Below are 16,739 nucleotides of genomic sequence, written 5' to 3' on the forward strand. Positions count from 1 at the left end.
GGGATGAAGCTAAAGAAACTGGTCCCGAGGCCAGTGAAAGACTGCTTTCTGTACACTGATGTCTCAAATCTGGACCCTACGCGTTTCACTTGAACGTCTAAGAACGATAAACTGTTATTAACTTCCGTTTCTTTTGTGAACCTCATATTTGGGTGCTGAAGATTCAGGTAAGTGAGAAACTTGTCGGCGTGGGAGGGATGCTGAAAAATAGCGAAGCAGTCATCTACATATCTCTTAAAGTATACTGGACGGAAATCAGATGGGCAGTTTTCTATCCAGTTCTTTTCATGATGACAAAGAAATGCATTTGCAAAGGTAGGACCTAACGGCAGGCCCATGCCAACGCCGTCTATCTGTTTGTACAATTTCCGGTCGAAAATGAAGTAAGAATTCAGAACCGATACTTCAAGAATAGAACGGAAACAGTCTTTTGCAATACCCGCAATGGATGTGGCATTCTAAAACAATGAGCTGATACAAATGTCGATAGTCTCCTTGACGGGGATGTTCGTAAACAGGTTCTCAACATCAAAACTAGCCATGTACATGTTGTCTTTGGCCTTAAGTTGGCGTACATCGTTGGCAAACTCATAGCTGTTCTTTATGGTAAAGTCATTTACTGTCAGTGGTGAGAGAATGGGAACTAGGTACTTGGCCAGCTTAAAAGTAGGTGTACCACAGGCAGAAAAAATAGGACGTAATGGAACCAGAAGCTTGTGCACCTTTGGGAGACCATACAAAATGCCCGGGACGGAGCCCGATGCAAAAAGACTGGAGTATACTTCTTTTGAAATCATTCCTAACTTTTTCATTCTATCTAGTAGTCTGTTAACCTTATCCTCAACCTGTAACATGACTTTGTGGAGAGAGTTAGGCTGCAGTGCTGGACATTCTGTCGAATCATTCACAAGTCTGAACTTAGATTCATCAGCTAAAATAGCAGACATTTTCTCATCATACTTGCACTTGTCTAAAATAACGACCCCCCTACCTTTGTCCGGTTTCGTGACGATTATTGACTTGTCGGCCGACCACTCTTTCAACAGGTTAACATCGTCCTTTGTAAATATTGATGAGAACACTTTAGATGATTTGAAGCCATGATAGTACTTGTGACAGACATTTCTGAGCTTCATCGTTACGTCTTGAAATTGAAATCTTTCTGGTAGATGCAGTCTTGAAATCGAGTGTATGAGTTTCTCAAAGGACAGAAATATCCTTTGATCAATTCCTCTATTATTGATCAATATCCTCTGTATCAATTTGAAAAGAGTTTTGTCACTGAAGATGAATCTTGTGATTCGAAACCGGTCTGAATTTAATACATGAATGTCGTGTCATGCCTAACATTAAACTTTATATTACTTTTGATTCCATCAAAAGAAAGACTTTATGATATCATAGTACGTGACCAGAGATGTTTACCGGCATATTCCACACAGTTTAGCCGCCTTTACCGGCATATCACCGGCGTTTGTTTGTTTGTTTGTTTATTGGGGCTTTAGGGCGCGTCGACTGCAAAGGTCATTTTGCGCCCATAACGTCGCGCTAGTAAAACAAGTGTTTCAAAAGAAGAAACTTTCTAGATATCAAGACTAGAAAGTAGAAGACTTTATAAAAAAGACAGGGTAAAATAAAACAACGCAAGAGCGTCGTAATAGACAACTGACTAGACAAGGAGACTAGAGAGGATTTGGGACAGGTCGAGTAAATCGCTTGGAATTTGACTGCACGGATAAAGGAAAAGATGTTGCCAGATAAAACCCAGGGTGACTCGTCACCCAGCAGGTGGCGGACAGTGGTACCCGGAGCGATGCGGCCGAGGTAGCGTGTCCGGTCTGGTTCTAAAAGTGGACAAGATAAGAGCACGTGAGCGACGGTAAGAGGCGCGGAACAACCGTTGCAAATGGCCTGCTCGTCTCCGCGGAGGAGGTGGCCATGCGTGGCATATGTATGGCCGATTCGGAGCCTGCACAAGATCACCTCGTTGGACCGGTTGTCTTGCAAGCAAGACCTCCATGGCTCCAAAGTCGGCTTCACCTCACGGAGCTTTCCGCCTCCACGTAGGCTCCACTCTGCCTGCCACTCAGAGAGATATCACCGGCGTTCAGAGATAAATCCCTTATTATGTTGTTTTTATGACATTTTCAATAGTACCATCACATTTAACCAAATAATTTCACTTCCCGGCAATTACCGGCATGACTAACCATTACCACACCACTACCGGCGGTAATGAAAATTACCGGCATGCCGGTAACGTGGTAACGAACTAGCACCTCTAGTCTGCCGGCCGGCCGCCGACACGGCCTGCCCCGCGCCATCACCACCCCAGTCGCCGCACCGCCGCGCCGCCCGTGGCCGGCCGCTCACTAGACGCCCATACGACACCGGTCCGGTCGGCCGCTGAGCCGACCCCTCTGCCAGGGCACGTCACCGGACTAATCTAACTTTCCAGTTAATGGCCACGCCACTCACCCCCGGTCACTGTCGTCCGGCCCCCTGCCAGACCACGCCACTTACCGAACGAACTGACCTTACTCTTCGGGTCACGTCGAGCGGGCCAGGCCATGTCACCGAACCGACCCAGATTCCAAGTCATTGCCGTCCGAACCCCTGCCAGGCCACGCCACTCACCGACTGACCTAACTCCCAGGTCAGTCGCCGTCCGAGCTCCTGCCAGGTCATATCACTCACCCAACTGGCCTAACTTCCCAGATCATACGCCGTTCGGACCTCTAGGGTGTCCCGACCGACGCCGAGGGCCGACCTGCCATAAAGAGGCGAACGGTCATAACCAGCTGTAAGCGGCGGCCCGCGCGCGTCACCGCCGCCCGTTGACGCCCAGCGGCCAGCGCGGGGCCAATGGGACCAAACATCACATATTTTTGCTATCTGGATCTTGGTTCGTTGTCTTTGGCTGGCTGCTCGATTTTCCTATTCGAATCTGATGATGACCCGTGGTCGAAATATTATTATCTTTGTTTATTTCGCTTAAAACTTAACTAATATATGATGAGCATCAGGCTACATTAAAAAATTTTTCTTATATACATACGAAAAATGGAAGCCTTTTCTCTCCGATAAGTGGACGCGATACCGCATGTACCAGCTTGTTATACCGTTTTTCACCCTTAGTAGCGGGGGCTGCATTTATGCCCATATATGGTCATCAAAAGTACACGTGTCAAATTGGGTTTCCATGGAAACATCAACAGGCCCATTGCTCCAACACTACCACAAGTGTGACGTCAGCTCGCACAATTTGATAGCAGCGTGGTAGCAGCATCCCGTGAAACACCGCCCTGAAATCATGATACCTGCAGCTGAGTGGTTTGATCCACTCTACACTACCCACCTTAGTCATACATTATCTACTAATTGCTTGTAAACAAAGAATAAACAGATCGTCACTTACTTTGCTAATTTTTGAGCAAATGCTCTTAAAGCAGCATGCTGCTATCACCGGTGAAACAGGGCCCAGGGTGGATCTTTGTGGACAAATCCAGGGCGTGGTCCAGGGGCGGAGAATTGTAATAATCCCAGGGGTGCTTTTCCAGCACCTCAGTTGGGGAAACTACGAGGCAAAAAAAAAAAAAATGGATTGGTCAATAAATGGATGTGCCTAATCAGATGACACCCTGACACCCTAAAAGGAGATACACGATATAAATAACATCAACGGTACATATAGACATGCCAAATACATAACTGCCTTCTGCAATGGGTAACAACGGATACAATGCATACCTAGACAAACATGTCGCGTACATAGTTACAAATCATATGATGACGAGTATGATAACGGGTAAAGTAGGCGCCACGATGACGTGTTTTTATTCAGCAGCGGTTTTCTATTTCTAATCTCAATGGATTCTGTTATTCTAAGATTTGCTTCGTCTTTTTCAGCTTTTTCAGCTTTTTAGGACCCAACACTAACCCTGTAAGGCCCATATTAGCCTCTGAGGGCCCCGCACTGGATTCTGAAGACCCGATGACGGCCTCTAAGGGTCCGCATCGGCCTCTGAGGGCCAATTTTGACTTTTGAGGGCACTCTGCTGGTCTCTGGGGTCCAACGCTGGCCCATGCCGGTCTTTTAGGGCCCCACACTGACCCCTGAGTGTTCCATGCCTGCCTGTAAGGACCCACATTAGCCTCTGAGAGCCCAAGTCTGCCTCTGATGGTCTCAAACTGCCATTAGGCCCTTAACTGGTCTCTGAGGCCGTTAAACTGGTCTCTGAGGGCCCAAACCGACCTCTAAACACACCGACCTCTGATGGCCCAGTTTCTGCCCTGGAGACCCAAGACTGGCCCTTATGTGCCTCTGAGGGCCCGTACTGGCTTCTGAAGGATCGATGCCGGTCTCTGAGGAACCATACCAGTCTTTAAAAGCCCCACACTGACATCTGAGGCCCCACGCTAGCCTCTGCGGGTCCCAAACTGGTCTCTATGGGCCCCAACCAGTCTATGAGGTCACTAAACCGGCCTGAGGCCCAAGACTTACCTTTAGGCGTCACGCACTGGCCTCTGAGGGCCCACACCGGCCTCTGGGGCCCCATAGCCCCATAGCGGCCATCAACCTACCATAGCGGCCTCAAAGGCCGGTATGTTTATAATGGGGGCCCTGCAATAATGGGGCTCGGGAGGCACTGGGCCTCCCGAGGGTCGACAGGGCCTCTTTGCCAAGTTGCCCTCCCCCCTCAAACGCCAAGTCTGCGACCGTCTCTGCATGCATAGGCAGAAAGATGTGGGCATGCGTTTCATGATCGAAGAACATGCCTACTACCGCGTAACTGCTTCGTTTTTTCCAACTAAATATTAATTCTTCTCCCTCGTTTTTAAATTAGAGTGGCCGAAATCCAACGAGGTACGCAGATTTGGGGGTAGGTGGGTATTGCCGACCAGACTCAAGCAAAGGTTTGTGGCGACGCCCTGGAAAAGTGTCCCTAGAACTTAGAAGTTCTGAAACCGTGGTGACCCCACTGCTTCGTAGAAAATAGAAAAAAAAATTGTTGATATTTTGGTTTAGTCTTTGATGGTGAATTTGGTAAATAGCAAAAATAAAATCATAGATAACAGTAGAACTGGATTTGACACGGAATTATGTGATCTGCAGTAGGGGACCCAAAATTTAGAGGATATTTTGGCAGCGGTTGGTAATTTAGAAAACGCTCGAGTCGTTTGTATAAAACGTAACTTTTCCAGAAATATCCGGTGTGAAAATGTATGTTAGGTATGTAAACTTCAGTGCAACCTCAGTGAGTTTGATAGGCCTTGAGTTTGATGCGAATTGGGTTTTCAGTATTGCAGAGGGTTTTATTATTGGCTATCTGCTGATCTTGTCTACCATTTGACCAGTCTGCTTGAAGCTGATATGTAGCTCACACTTGTTTGGGGCATTTTAAATAATGTTTTTTAAGTGTGGTGTTATTTCGGCTGTTCTTTTACTGATCATGGTTAAGTGTGCCGTCTTGAATTGCCGATCAGGCTGACCAAGCAAGAGACCGAACTGCTTAAGTGCGGGGTGCAGTCAGAAGGAAAGAAACGTATATTTAAGTTTCCCAAGAGGTCAGATAGACGTGCGAAATGGGTCGCCGCTCTACGTCGCCAAGGTGGATGGAATCCCGACAATTTTGGTGTGTGCGAGCTCCACTTCGAAGCGCATGACTTCGACGTTAGCCCTGCGTCGCGAACCAAAACGCAACGCCAGCGCCTGAGACTGAAGTCTGATGCTATCCCAGCTATATCTGGTGACTACCTGCCGGCTGTAACGCCACGGAAAGAGCGACCTACGAGGCTGGCGACGCCGTCCGCTCGCCGTTTCAGACGGGAGCATAATGCAAGGCTCCAGGTCGAAGAGTTCTTCAAGATGGATAAGATCAACGATCTGGATGACCTTCACAGGAAACTGCTGAATGAGAACCTACCTTTAGGTTTCAGGTACGTAATAATGTTAGTGACGGCTACTTTTATCTAACCATTAGTTCAATAAGTTGTTGTGCAATTAGTTGCTGTGGACACGGCTTTGTAAGAATGATTTGAGACTTTCAGGATAGGATATGGGCCATGGGCATGGATACCTTACCTACCAAGCGTACCTATATCTCGGATTTCTCATTTTCGTGACCTGACCTCGCCCATTGTAAGCTTATGGAGGAAAGAATGTTTTGCTTATAACTGTTGAACCAGGGGAGCTAGACGAATGAAAGTGGCATCAATAATGTTTGTGTCATCGTTCCAAATCGCATGATGTGCAAAAGGTCCCAATTTGACCTGACCTGATCTTTGACCTCAGGTCAAATTTTGACCTTTTTCTGGGTCAAATTCATACAAATTAAAATTAAAACTTGGTTCCCGACGCATACCTAACTCGGGAACCAATGGAGCTTAAACACCGCGGAAAAGCGCATTCGATAATTCCACGGGCCTTTCTAGATATTGTTCTCAGATTTGACATCAGGTCAACGGTTTAGCCTCCAGAGGGCAAAAACTCCAAAAATAGCCGTTTTTACCAAAAATGTTTTTCGGTAATGACTTTTCACAAGAGCCACGACATTACTTTTGCCAGCATCGTGTTCCTCTCGTCGAGACACGCTGAATGAACTATTAGTTGACCTTGAAAGGTCATTTTTGAAATTTGACCTAAGTTCAAGGTCATTACCTGACCGGAGAAGGTCATGTTGCATATCAGTCGGTCCGTATCGTCGAGCTGAACACATCTGAGGCGTTTCATCGCTCTAGCATGTCTCTATCAAAAGTTATTGTAAAAAGGGCTGGGGACCTTCCATAACCTGATATGACCTCAGGTACATATAAAGGAGAGGTCACGGGTACAATTTTCCGATTCAGTGTGTCATGTTTACCTGTAAACCAATGTTTGAGTGTTAAGAATGACACTCGTCCAAAAGAGGCGCATTTCAATTTTCTTCCTTTGACTTAAAATGGAGAGGTCGCAAAATTGACCTAACCTTAGGTCACAGACATCAAAATTCCGAGTTATACATACTTTTATCAATCGCTGAAAGTTTCAAAGCAATTGTTTAGTCGGTATAGCACCAGCGAGCCTTTAAACTTGTCTAGGGTAAGGTCACTTGACGTGACCTGGTGACCTGACCTTGAAAGACCGAGGTCTAAAAATTTCGTATGTGCGGAAAACATGTATGAACAGGTGTGCGCCGCCGTTTTTTGAGACATTTGCGAAAAACCTGAGGGAGGGGGCGTAAAAACGCCCTCCCCCCAGCACGGCGCGGTTAAAGTGTTTGTAACAAGCATTCATGTTGGTTTTGATTTAAATATTCACTCTTCCAGGGCTGTCGTCATGCACCAACCGGAAGGGGACAAGTTGATCAGTATTCGGACGGAGGAGATCGACGCGATGACTGGGCTTCCATTGATCACCAGCAACATCACTGTCTACAGTGACCTTCGCTACAAGATGCACAGCAATGGGGTGCAGCTGTCAATTAAGGAGACTTCGGACATAACTAAATCGGACACGTTCGTGTCATTCGGAGAGGTTCTAAACGTTTTGGCGAGAGTGAAGAGCCTGACTGTGGGAAGCAAAGCCCGTCTGGAGGTGGCTGCCAAGATCCTGGACCCCTTGACCGACTCCATCACCGACGAAGAGATCCGCCTGGTGGCCACCTTCGTAACTGAACAACTGCGACTAGCGTGCAAGCTTCCCCGCAGTAGGAGCTATTCGCCATTCCTGCTTGGAGCCGCGGTCGTCTGGGACAGGATCAGCCCCAAGCTGTACGAGACGCTGTACATGTCGAACATATTTTGTCTGCCACATTCAAGGACACTAAGGCGACTCACCTCAGCGCTGCAGGTCAACGCCGGTCTCGACAGCAGTACCATGGCCTATCTAGGCCTACGCATTGAGAAGTTGGAGCCGCGCGAGTGTCTTGTCAACCTCGCGATGGATGAGGTGTACACGGCCCAGTGCATGGAGCTGGCGGGCGGTCGAATGTACGGCCAGACTGCAGGCAAGATCACGAAGACGCTGTTTTGCACGCATATAAACTCTGTGGCAGGTAAATATGAGGATATGGTTAGCATGCTCCCAGTGCCTCATGTGACAGCGGCGGACATAGATCAGACCTTCCATAAGGTATTGAAAGGCCTCACGGAGCTTGGCTTCAAGGTTGTGTCTGTAACAACGGACAACCATCGAACAAACCAAAGCTGGCACAACTCACTCGGTGACGACCGCCGTCACCCCGAGTACATACTGAACCCGTATTCGGAGACGGAGCAACGTGTCTACACCTTGTATGACACGGTTCACATATTCAAGAACCTGTACTTCGGCGTGATGAAGAACCGGACTCTCACACTCCCAGCCTTTACAGAGTCAGATGAGCTGCATCAGTTGAAAGTGAACTTCTCGCACCTGACCAGGCTGTATGTACAACATGGAGCGGGGCAACCCAGGCAAGATGGCCTATAAGCTGACGGATAAGGTGTTGAGGCCGTCAGTCCTGGAGCGGGTCAATGTTGGCCTTGCCGCGGCAGCGACAGACGAAACGACCACAGCGGCCCTGCGGCACTTCGAAGAGCACGTGCCTGACTGCCAAGGTTTCGCAGACACGGCCGAGTTCCTGGAGCTGATTCGCCGCTGGTTCAACACCTGCAATGTGAAGTCGGAGCACATGGCCCGTCGTCTAAATGACAAGAGTCGTGTGGCACTGCGCTCTGGTTGTGAAGACAGCGATAAGTCTCTAGACTTTCTCAGTAAGTTTGGAAACTATATGCGCAGCTTCCATGACATCGTTGGATCAAAACAAATGAGCAAAGACACTTGCATGGCGGTCTTCTACTGTTCTCGAGGATTAGCGGGTCTGGCCAAGTACCTTTTAGAAACTTACAGTGATCTGCTGAACTACGTGCTGCTGGGCAAGATCCAGTCTGACCACATCGAACGGCACTTCGGCCACCTGCGAAAAATATCTGGCGGAAATTACTGGTCTAGTGTCCGTCAGTTCATGGAAAATGAAGCGGTGATAAGAATCAAAAGCTTAATCTGGTGGTCTGGCTTCCCACCCGCCGAGATCGCCAAGAAGATGGCTCCTTCCCAACAGGAACACCAGTTTGAAGACATGAAGGTGGTGGACGATCTGGTGGAGGCTGCGAGACAGGCGGAGCACGAAGAGCTGGACGACTCGACCAAGGCGGCTCTGGGGCATATCGCTGGATATTTAGCACATTCAGCAACAAAGTCCAGCAAATGCACCGCGTGTGCCGATCTAATGGTCGACAGAGAAGTCACTCTTGTGAACGTGACCTTTGAGACCGACAAGACGAATGGTGCAGAAGGCATATATCGGTCGTTCACGCAGCTGCTGGACCGTGGGAAGCTTCTGGCACCCTCCCGTCTTGCCATCACCAGCACTCTAGACATCTGTCAGATCTGGAGATGTTTGGTGAAAAGTGAGAGCACTCGGCGCCAGCTGCTCACAACCCATCTACCAAGGAAGGTATTCGTTGATGTAGTTACCAAGCTTGAGAGCAACGATGTCGAGCTAGATGCAACCAACTGCAACCAAGGACACAGCACGATCGGCTTGAAGAAGCGAATGGCAGGCGCCTTGTTCAACCTGTTCGCTGGGAACATGGTGCGCGATGTAAACAGTGATATCCACGCTAAGCGCAAGTCGGGTGAAGCAACGGTGCACTGCACAAGAACACAATGCGATGATAAGCGTCGCAAGCTGACCGGTGTTAAAAGGAGCTAAGAACAACACCCATACAAGCGCTGCCTCCAAGCTGACCGGTGTCAAAAGGGCTAAGGAGACCACCCGTACAAGTGCAAAAGTGTTTTTTTTTTGTCTGAGTGGCACCGGCCCGGATAGATAGGACTTCTTTGTAACTTCGACCAGTATATATGGAAATGTTAGTGACTAGTTTTCACATAAACTATCACCTCTCCCTTACTTACGAACCAGTTCATCAGTTTTTGTGTGGACTTGTGTCAAGCTTGGTAAATACATCACCGAACGATGGCATGACCTCTGTTTGCTTGTACCTTTGAACGTTATTTCTTAAGTTGTAAGAAAAAAAACTTTTTCAATCAAATTTGTGTCGATTTAACATGTGACACAGTTTTGCAGTGTCAGGGTTGATCTCGCCAGTAGAACAGTAAAGAACCGTCTTGCCGAATTGTTCGGTCGAGAAAAAAGGTCTTGTAGACACCCCTCACGCTGTACGTGCTCACGCCCCGTGGGCACCCTACACTGAATTATAACGAGTAGTAAACGGGTCAGTGTTCACGGGCTAATCAGAAATGAAGACTGCACTGTCTGACATGTCTTATTGCGGTCGGTGGCTGATATTCTGGCGAACGGACTTTTTGGGTCCCCTACTGCAGATCACATAATTCCGTGTCAAATCCAGTTCTACTGTTATCTATGATAAAATGAATGAAATATTTTGATGGATAAATTTATTCTGACCACCCTGCTGTCGCTGCATGGCTAATCAGTGCTCAGTGATTTAAAACACGAAAACTTTGTTTTCAATTTTTGATTTCATGTTTATTTTTAATGTTTTTGAGCATATCAAATGATTTATATCGTTCAATAATTAAAATTGAGTTCAGTCGTCCCGGTAAATGCCGCAACTGCGCCATAACTGTACGCTAATCCTATTCCGTTTGTGATGCGAATTACCCACTTATACGGCCTTGGAATTACCGGCCGTCGAGTAGTCAGCCCGGGTGAGCCAAACAAGATCCGTTTGACGTAGATAAAACGAATTAGTCTCATGTAACCGGTGCCGTAGATACGTTTGTGAGGAGTAGTCACCGTGGTGAGGAGCTGATGCGCATTAGCGTAGTGCGTATTTTTTGGAACGGATCGCTCATGTGACCAGTGGCGGATCCAGGGGGGGGGGGCAAAATGGGCATTTGCCCCCTCCAAACGGCATAATTTTAACATTACGCCTATGGACGATGCATGGAAAGAATCGATAAATTTTATGGTTTGCCCCCCCCCCCAAACTAGTCTGAGCTGGATCCGCCTCTGCATGTAACCCCGGTAATAGAGTTCAGTGTCCTCAACACAGGCGGCGGCCGGTTCCTGGTCTGCGCAATATGGCCGCCACTGTTAGACACTACGGCCAATAGGGTTGAAGCGGCAGTGCTCCCCTGTGGCCTTGGGCAAGCCTTGGGTTGGTAGTATGCAAGGGTAGTAAGATATAATAAGGGGGGTACCTACCTGCCGCCGTGGTTATAAACGTTATAAAGTTCGTGGATTGATCAATGGCGTGCCATTCAGGAGTCGGGTGCAACGAAAGAAGAGCATTTGCTCAAAAATTAGCAAAGTAAGTGACGATCTGTTTATTCTTTGTTTACAAGCAATTAGTAGATAATGTATGACTAAGGTGGGTAGTGTAGAGTGGATCAAACCACTCAGCTGCAGGTATCATGATTTCAGGGTGGATCTTTGTGGACAAATCCAGGGCGTGGTCCAGGGGCGGAGAATTGTAATAATCCCAGGGGTGCTTTTCCAGCACCTCAGTTGGGGAAACTACGAGGCAAAAATAAAAAAATGGATTGGTCAATAAATGGACTTTTGATGACCATATATGGGCATAAATGCAGCCCCCGCTACTAAGGGTGAAAAACGGTATAACAAGCTGGTACATGCGGTATCGCGTCCACTTATCGGAGAGAAAAGGGCAAAGGCTTCCATTTTTCGTAGGTATATAAGAAATATTTTTTAATGTAGCCTGATGCTCATCATATATTAGTTAAGTTTTAAGCGAAATAGACAAAGAGAATAATATTTTGACCACGGGTCATCATCAGATTCGAATAGGAAAATCGAGCAGCCAGCCAAAGACAACGAACCAAGATCCAGATAGCAAAAATATGTGATGTAATGTGCCTAATCAGATGACACCCTGACACCCTAAAAGGAGATACACGATATAAATAACAGCAACGGTACATATAGACATGCCAAATACATAACTGCCTTCTGCAATGGGTAACAACGGATACAATGCATACCTAGACAAACATGTCGCGTACATAGTTACAAATCATATGATGACGAGTATGATAACGGGTAAAGTAGGCGCCACGATGACGTGTTTTTATTCAGCAGTGGTTTTCTATTTCTAATCTCAATGGATTCTGTTATTCTAAGATTTGCTTCGTCTTTTTCAGCTTTTTCAGCTTCAGCTTCCATTTTTCACTAGGAATTAGCGTGATTTGATTAAATTCGGCGAATTGACTCGAAAATGGCGATAGGAAAACGGCTTTTCTGCAGGTTCTGGGCGTCACAATCAGCTGGCCATTCAATAAATGGATTGGTGTTTTGAAAGAAAATTGTTAAAAGATTTAATTTAATTACCATAAAATGGGGTGTGAAGGGACAGTTTTGAGGTGTTACCTATGTTATATAATTCAAGAAGAGTTGGGGTCAGGGTCAGCACAACAAGCTATGCTTAGTGCGGGATCTGATTCCTCAAATCCGCCCATTCAACCATTCGGACTAAATTTATAAAAAAAGAAAAAGGTAGAAGCATCAAATTGTCAGTATTTTATGTGGAATTTGGTGCTTTACATGCCTGCTAAAGTTTTTAAAAATATATCCCTGCACGTTATTTTTTATTACTTTCATTACTGTCCCTTAGCACCCCAATGTGGGGTGTTAAGGGACATCTATATCATTCCAAGAAATGGTCATCAAATGCCCACAATCGGGGTGTGAAAGGGCACACAATTTATTCATTGAAATGTTTTGCATATTCTGTCACAACACAAGTCAGGTTCATTCACCACTAATGGCCTTTTTAGCCAATTAGGTACATGATATGCAGTTTATGCTTCTGGAAAATGTGCTAATTATAAGGCTAACAGAACCAAAAAGTACCCTTCTGTCATCAACAAAAACCCATTTTGAAGCTAGTCACTTGTCATTATGTTGCCCTCTTTGTTTTGGCATTTTTATGATGACATCACATTTACCACCTACACCAGTCTTCATTGACCCATCATGGTAAAGAGTTTCGAGGTGTTTTGTTATATAACTTAAGATGTGTTTGAGATAAAAGCATGAAGTTGCCAGCATTTTATGTGGAATTTGGTGTTTTCCATACCCACTGAAAGAAAACTTTGTGAAATTATATTTCGATATTATTCTTAATTTTTTTCCCTGTCCCTTAGCACCCCACATCCACCTCAAAATATTCATGTGTCCGGAAAAAAGGAAGAGGATGATGAATGACTCAGTGGATTTGTATAAGTTTTGCAGGAAACATGTGCAATGCATGTGGCAATACACCTATGCATTCATTTTCCCTGTACACCTACCACTTACCAGTTTATGTGGTACACACAGAGTTTTGGAGATGTTTCAATTTTGTGAAAATGTAGCATGATTTTCAAAACCATTTTTGAACTAAATCACTTGCATAAAAAACCATGCCATTATGTCCTATAGTCGAGTACAAAACAGTGTCAACTACCACGCTCAAGTTTTTATTTAAAGGGACTGTCCCACCTTCAAAAAATTGCTTTGATATACTGTTCTTGTGTTGCAAGACATAGATTAGGGGCCCCTGTACACGAAATTGGCAAACATTCGGCCCATAGTTGGCTAATTGTTTAAAAATTCCAATTTAAAGCTTTTGGATCGATTACGTCATATGATTGTTTTTTTATCGGGCAAAGTTTTTTTTTCCTAGCTGCCAAATCGGTGGCACAAAGTTTTGTTACGCTTCTGCCGCGAATAGTACAAACATTGCGCATGAAATCAAAACTCAGGAAATTGGTATTTTAGTAACATGCATGCAAGGTAACATGTTCAATGTTCATGGAAAGGATTGAAATGAAAATTGGAAAATTGAAGCTTGAACTTTGTCAAGAAGAAGGTCGCAAACTGCAAAGAATATCAACAAGACCTTATTTATCATTTTTAAAATATTATAGAATGCTCCCTAATAAGCAAAAGCAAGATATTGATGTTTGATTATTGATGCTGCCCACAATGTCTTGGGCACATGGATGATGGAAGTGAGCTCAACTTCAATAACCAGACCTAAGAATCACAATGGATATAGCCATGAGCCAGACTGCAAAGTATGGCAATTTTGTCCAGATGTTGTCAGTGCAGACTCCTTCGTCTGGTGCGGATTTAAGTGTGGTGCAGTGTGGATTTGGTTTGGTGTGGTGCAGATTTAGTGTAGCGGGGTGCGAATTTGGCTTGCTGTGGTGCAGATGTGTAGCATTGTACGGGGATTTGAGGTCAGTGCAGATTTTGACTGGCCATTTTGGGGTTTGGTGCATTTTTTGTGTTCTCTCAGCCCCCTTTGGTGTGAATTTTCTGGCTCAGTTTGCAGGGTTTGTGTCAATTTTGAACTTAGGCCAGTGCTCCTTGGCGACCTGCGAGCCATACTCTGCAGTACTGGCCTGGGCCCATGAGCAAAATAATATAATATAGTCTGTTCAAGATTCAATATAATAAGTCTGCAAAACACATTCCAGCAATTGTAATTGAAGCAGAATGAATTGTAGTGACCTGCATTTGTATTTTTGTTGTGTCTGTGAAAAATAATAAATATACCTACTTATTGGAAAAATTGTGGCCTTTCAGCACATTTGGCAGAGTTGTGTGACTCTGATTTAGTGGCTCATGTGGAACGCAACGAGCTGCGGAACAAGCTTGAATAGCATTTTGCCTCAGGGCTATCTGCCAGAAACATTTCATCTGCATGAATTTATCTACAGGCAAGTCTGACAAATTTGTGGATTAACTGGGGACCTTGTAAGCCTGCATATTAAATTCTAGGCTACCAGCTCAGCCCTATCCTCAGTTTCAGCATTCAGCATGATAACAGTTCTGATCAAGTTCTGATTGTCACCACTGAGACACCAATGGAGTCCTCTGAAATTTTGCCTTTTAATTTAATTATTTGTAAGAGTTTCAAGCTATATTTAGACCAAACATTTCACTCTCAAAGATCTGCGACCTACCCCACTCGTCCAGTAGGATGCCTGGCGCGCAAACAGTCCAGCAGTGAGCTGCCAGCCGGCACGCAGGGCAGCAGCAGGCAGCGGCAGCAACGGCAACTGGTGAACACGTCTTGGACTGCAGCCATGACATAATCTAGGCTAGCGTCTATTCAATTTGTCCATGTACAAGTCCCACAGCTCCTGCCCGAGGTGCCCGAGGTTGCGCAAGTCAGGGAACTGACCACCTCCAGCCCAGGCGTGGTTCACTGACTCAAGATATTTCAACTGACCAGTCAGAGTTCATGTTTTGCAACTTTAATCCAAGTTATTTGTAATTGTAATATTCTAAACTGAATTTTAGGCATGACTTCATTTTTCAAGAGCTACAAAGAACACACCTTCCCTGTGCAGCACATCTATTGTCCTAACATTAGTCACATAGTTGCAAGAAGCGACTTGAATGCGGAACCTGCCTGTTTTGAAGCCCTGTTGTCTGTTGGGTGACACTGCACAGAGGTAAGGATGGGCCATGGGGTGTGATTTTGCTGCTGTTTGTCAGGTGCAATATGTGTGTCAATGATCACAAAGCACTCTAAAGGTTTAAAAAATGCACAGCATGGCCTAACAAAGCACATTACTTAGGTTTTGACAAGCAGCGCAGCGACCGTGGTACAAAGGCCCAGTCCTGGTCCCATGCTCATGTTAGTAGCTGGATTTGCTCCCAGGAAACAAAGGTAAAACACTATTGACAGCTTTAAGATGAAATCTGCAGGAAAACTAAGCCATCTATAAAATCTAACATAAGCTTAAAAGCGCAACAGAGCATTTCTGATTCAACGTGCAGCACTTCCGCTATCATCCGCCATCAGCAACTCAGTTCAAAGAATGATGCATTACATCACTAAAATTTATTTCAAAATACCTCTGCATGGTGTTTACACAAACAACAGTTCTTTACTAGACATGGTCGACCTCAGGCCACCCACACTTCAGCAAACAGGGTATTTTCAATGTTTAACGGCTCAAGGTTAGTCGTCTTGGATGTTCAGAAATAAAAAGGTGAACATTCATTGTCTCTTCCTTAGTTGTCACCATCAATAGATTGTGGACTCCTCAGAGCATGTCTTGATTATGGAGTTGAAACAGCAGTGAGCAAATCATTTATGATTTTGATACTATGATTAATTTCAGTGAGTTGCTCACTTGAACTTGACACCTGCCATTGATAAGTTCATGGCTCTTGCATTCTTCAGTCACATGTAGGACGGCCTCTTAAATATTTAAATACAAAAATAAAAATACTGCTAGAATTAGAAGACTATTAGAATTAGTTTGGCATATCAATTTAATTCTCCACCTCGTGGCGCCGGGCGCTGTTCCAAGAGGCGTTGTTATTTTTCAAGGTTTCAATAAAAAACAAGTCGACAGATACAGAAACTTCGGAAAAGGCGGAAACGTCACAGGTTTTAAGTGCCAATACCAATACATTGTGGCACTTATTTGCACAGATGTCAAAATCAAACACGAATTTATTTGCGATGAAGTAATTGCTGGAGAAACGGTTTTCACGACTCTGATTTTCAAAGAACGCCCATCAAGATGGCTATCTCAACTCAATTCTAATGTTAAGGTGGGACAGTCCCTTTAACCTCAAATTAGGAACATAATATGACTCAAAGTTTTTCCCACGCAACTGTCCCTTATCACCCCGCTGTCCCTTAACACCCCATTTTACGGTACAATAAACAAAGATATTTAATTTAAAATAATAACTTAA

The 16,739-nt window shown here is 45.3% G+C and overlaps 2 protein-coding genes across 4 annotated transcripts in view; both read left to right on the forward strand.

Annotated features, from left to right (window-relative positions):
* Positions 1-5,226: 5,226 nt before the first annotated feature.
* LOC122383743 lies at positions 5,227-10,007 on the forward strand. Its single transcript, XM_043370479.1, has 2 exons — positions 5,227-5,940; positions 7,309-10,007. The coding sequence occupies exons 1-2, from the start codon at positions 5,870-5,872 to the stop codon at positions 8,450-8,452; spliced, it is 1,215 nt and encodes a 404-aa protein (XP_043226414.1). The 5' UTR covers positions 5,227-5,869; the 3' UTR covers positions 8,453-10,007.
* Positions 10,008-11,152: 1,145 nt separating this feature from the next.
* Positions 11,153-16,739, forward strand: part of LOC122383748 (dedicator of cytokinesis protein 7-like) — a 649,924-nt gene continuing 644,337 nt past the window's right edge. For 2 of the 3 annotated variants that reach the window (XR_006256885.1, XM_043370493.1), the window contains exon 1: positions 11,154-11,322. Coding sequence is in view for 1 of the 3 variants with exons in the window: in XM_043370493.1 (XP_043226428.1) it covers positions 11,261-11,322 (62 nt within the window). In the remaining 2 variants the exon portion in view is untranslated. Of the gene's footprint in view, positions 11,323-16,739 lie in introns of all 3 variants that reach the window. The other variant, XR_006256886.1, reaches the window with a different exon arrangement.

The sequence above is a fragment of the Amphibalanus amphitrite genome, unplaced genomic scaffold (genome assembly GCF_019059575.1).
Source record: "Amphibalanus amphitrite isolate SeventyFive unplaced genomic scaffold, NRLGWU_Aamphi_draft 000013F_arrow, whole genome shotgun sequence".
NCBI lineage: Eukaryota > Metazoa > Arthropoda > Thecostraca > Balanomorpha > Balanidae > Amphibalanus > Amphibalanus amphitrite.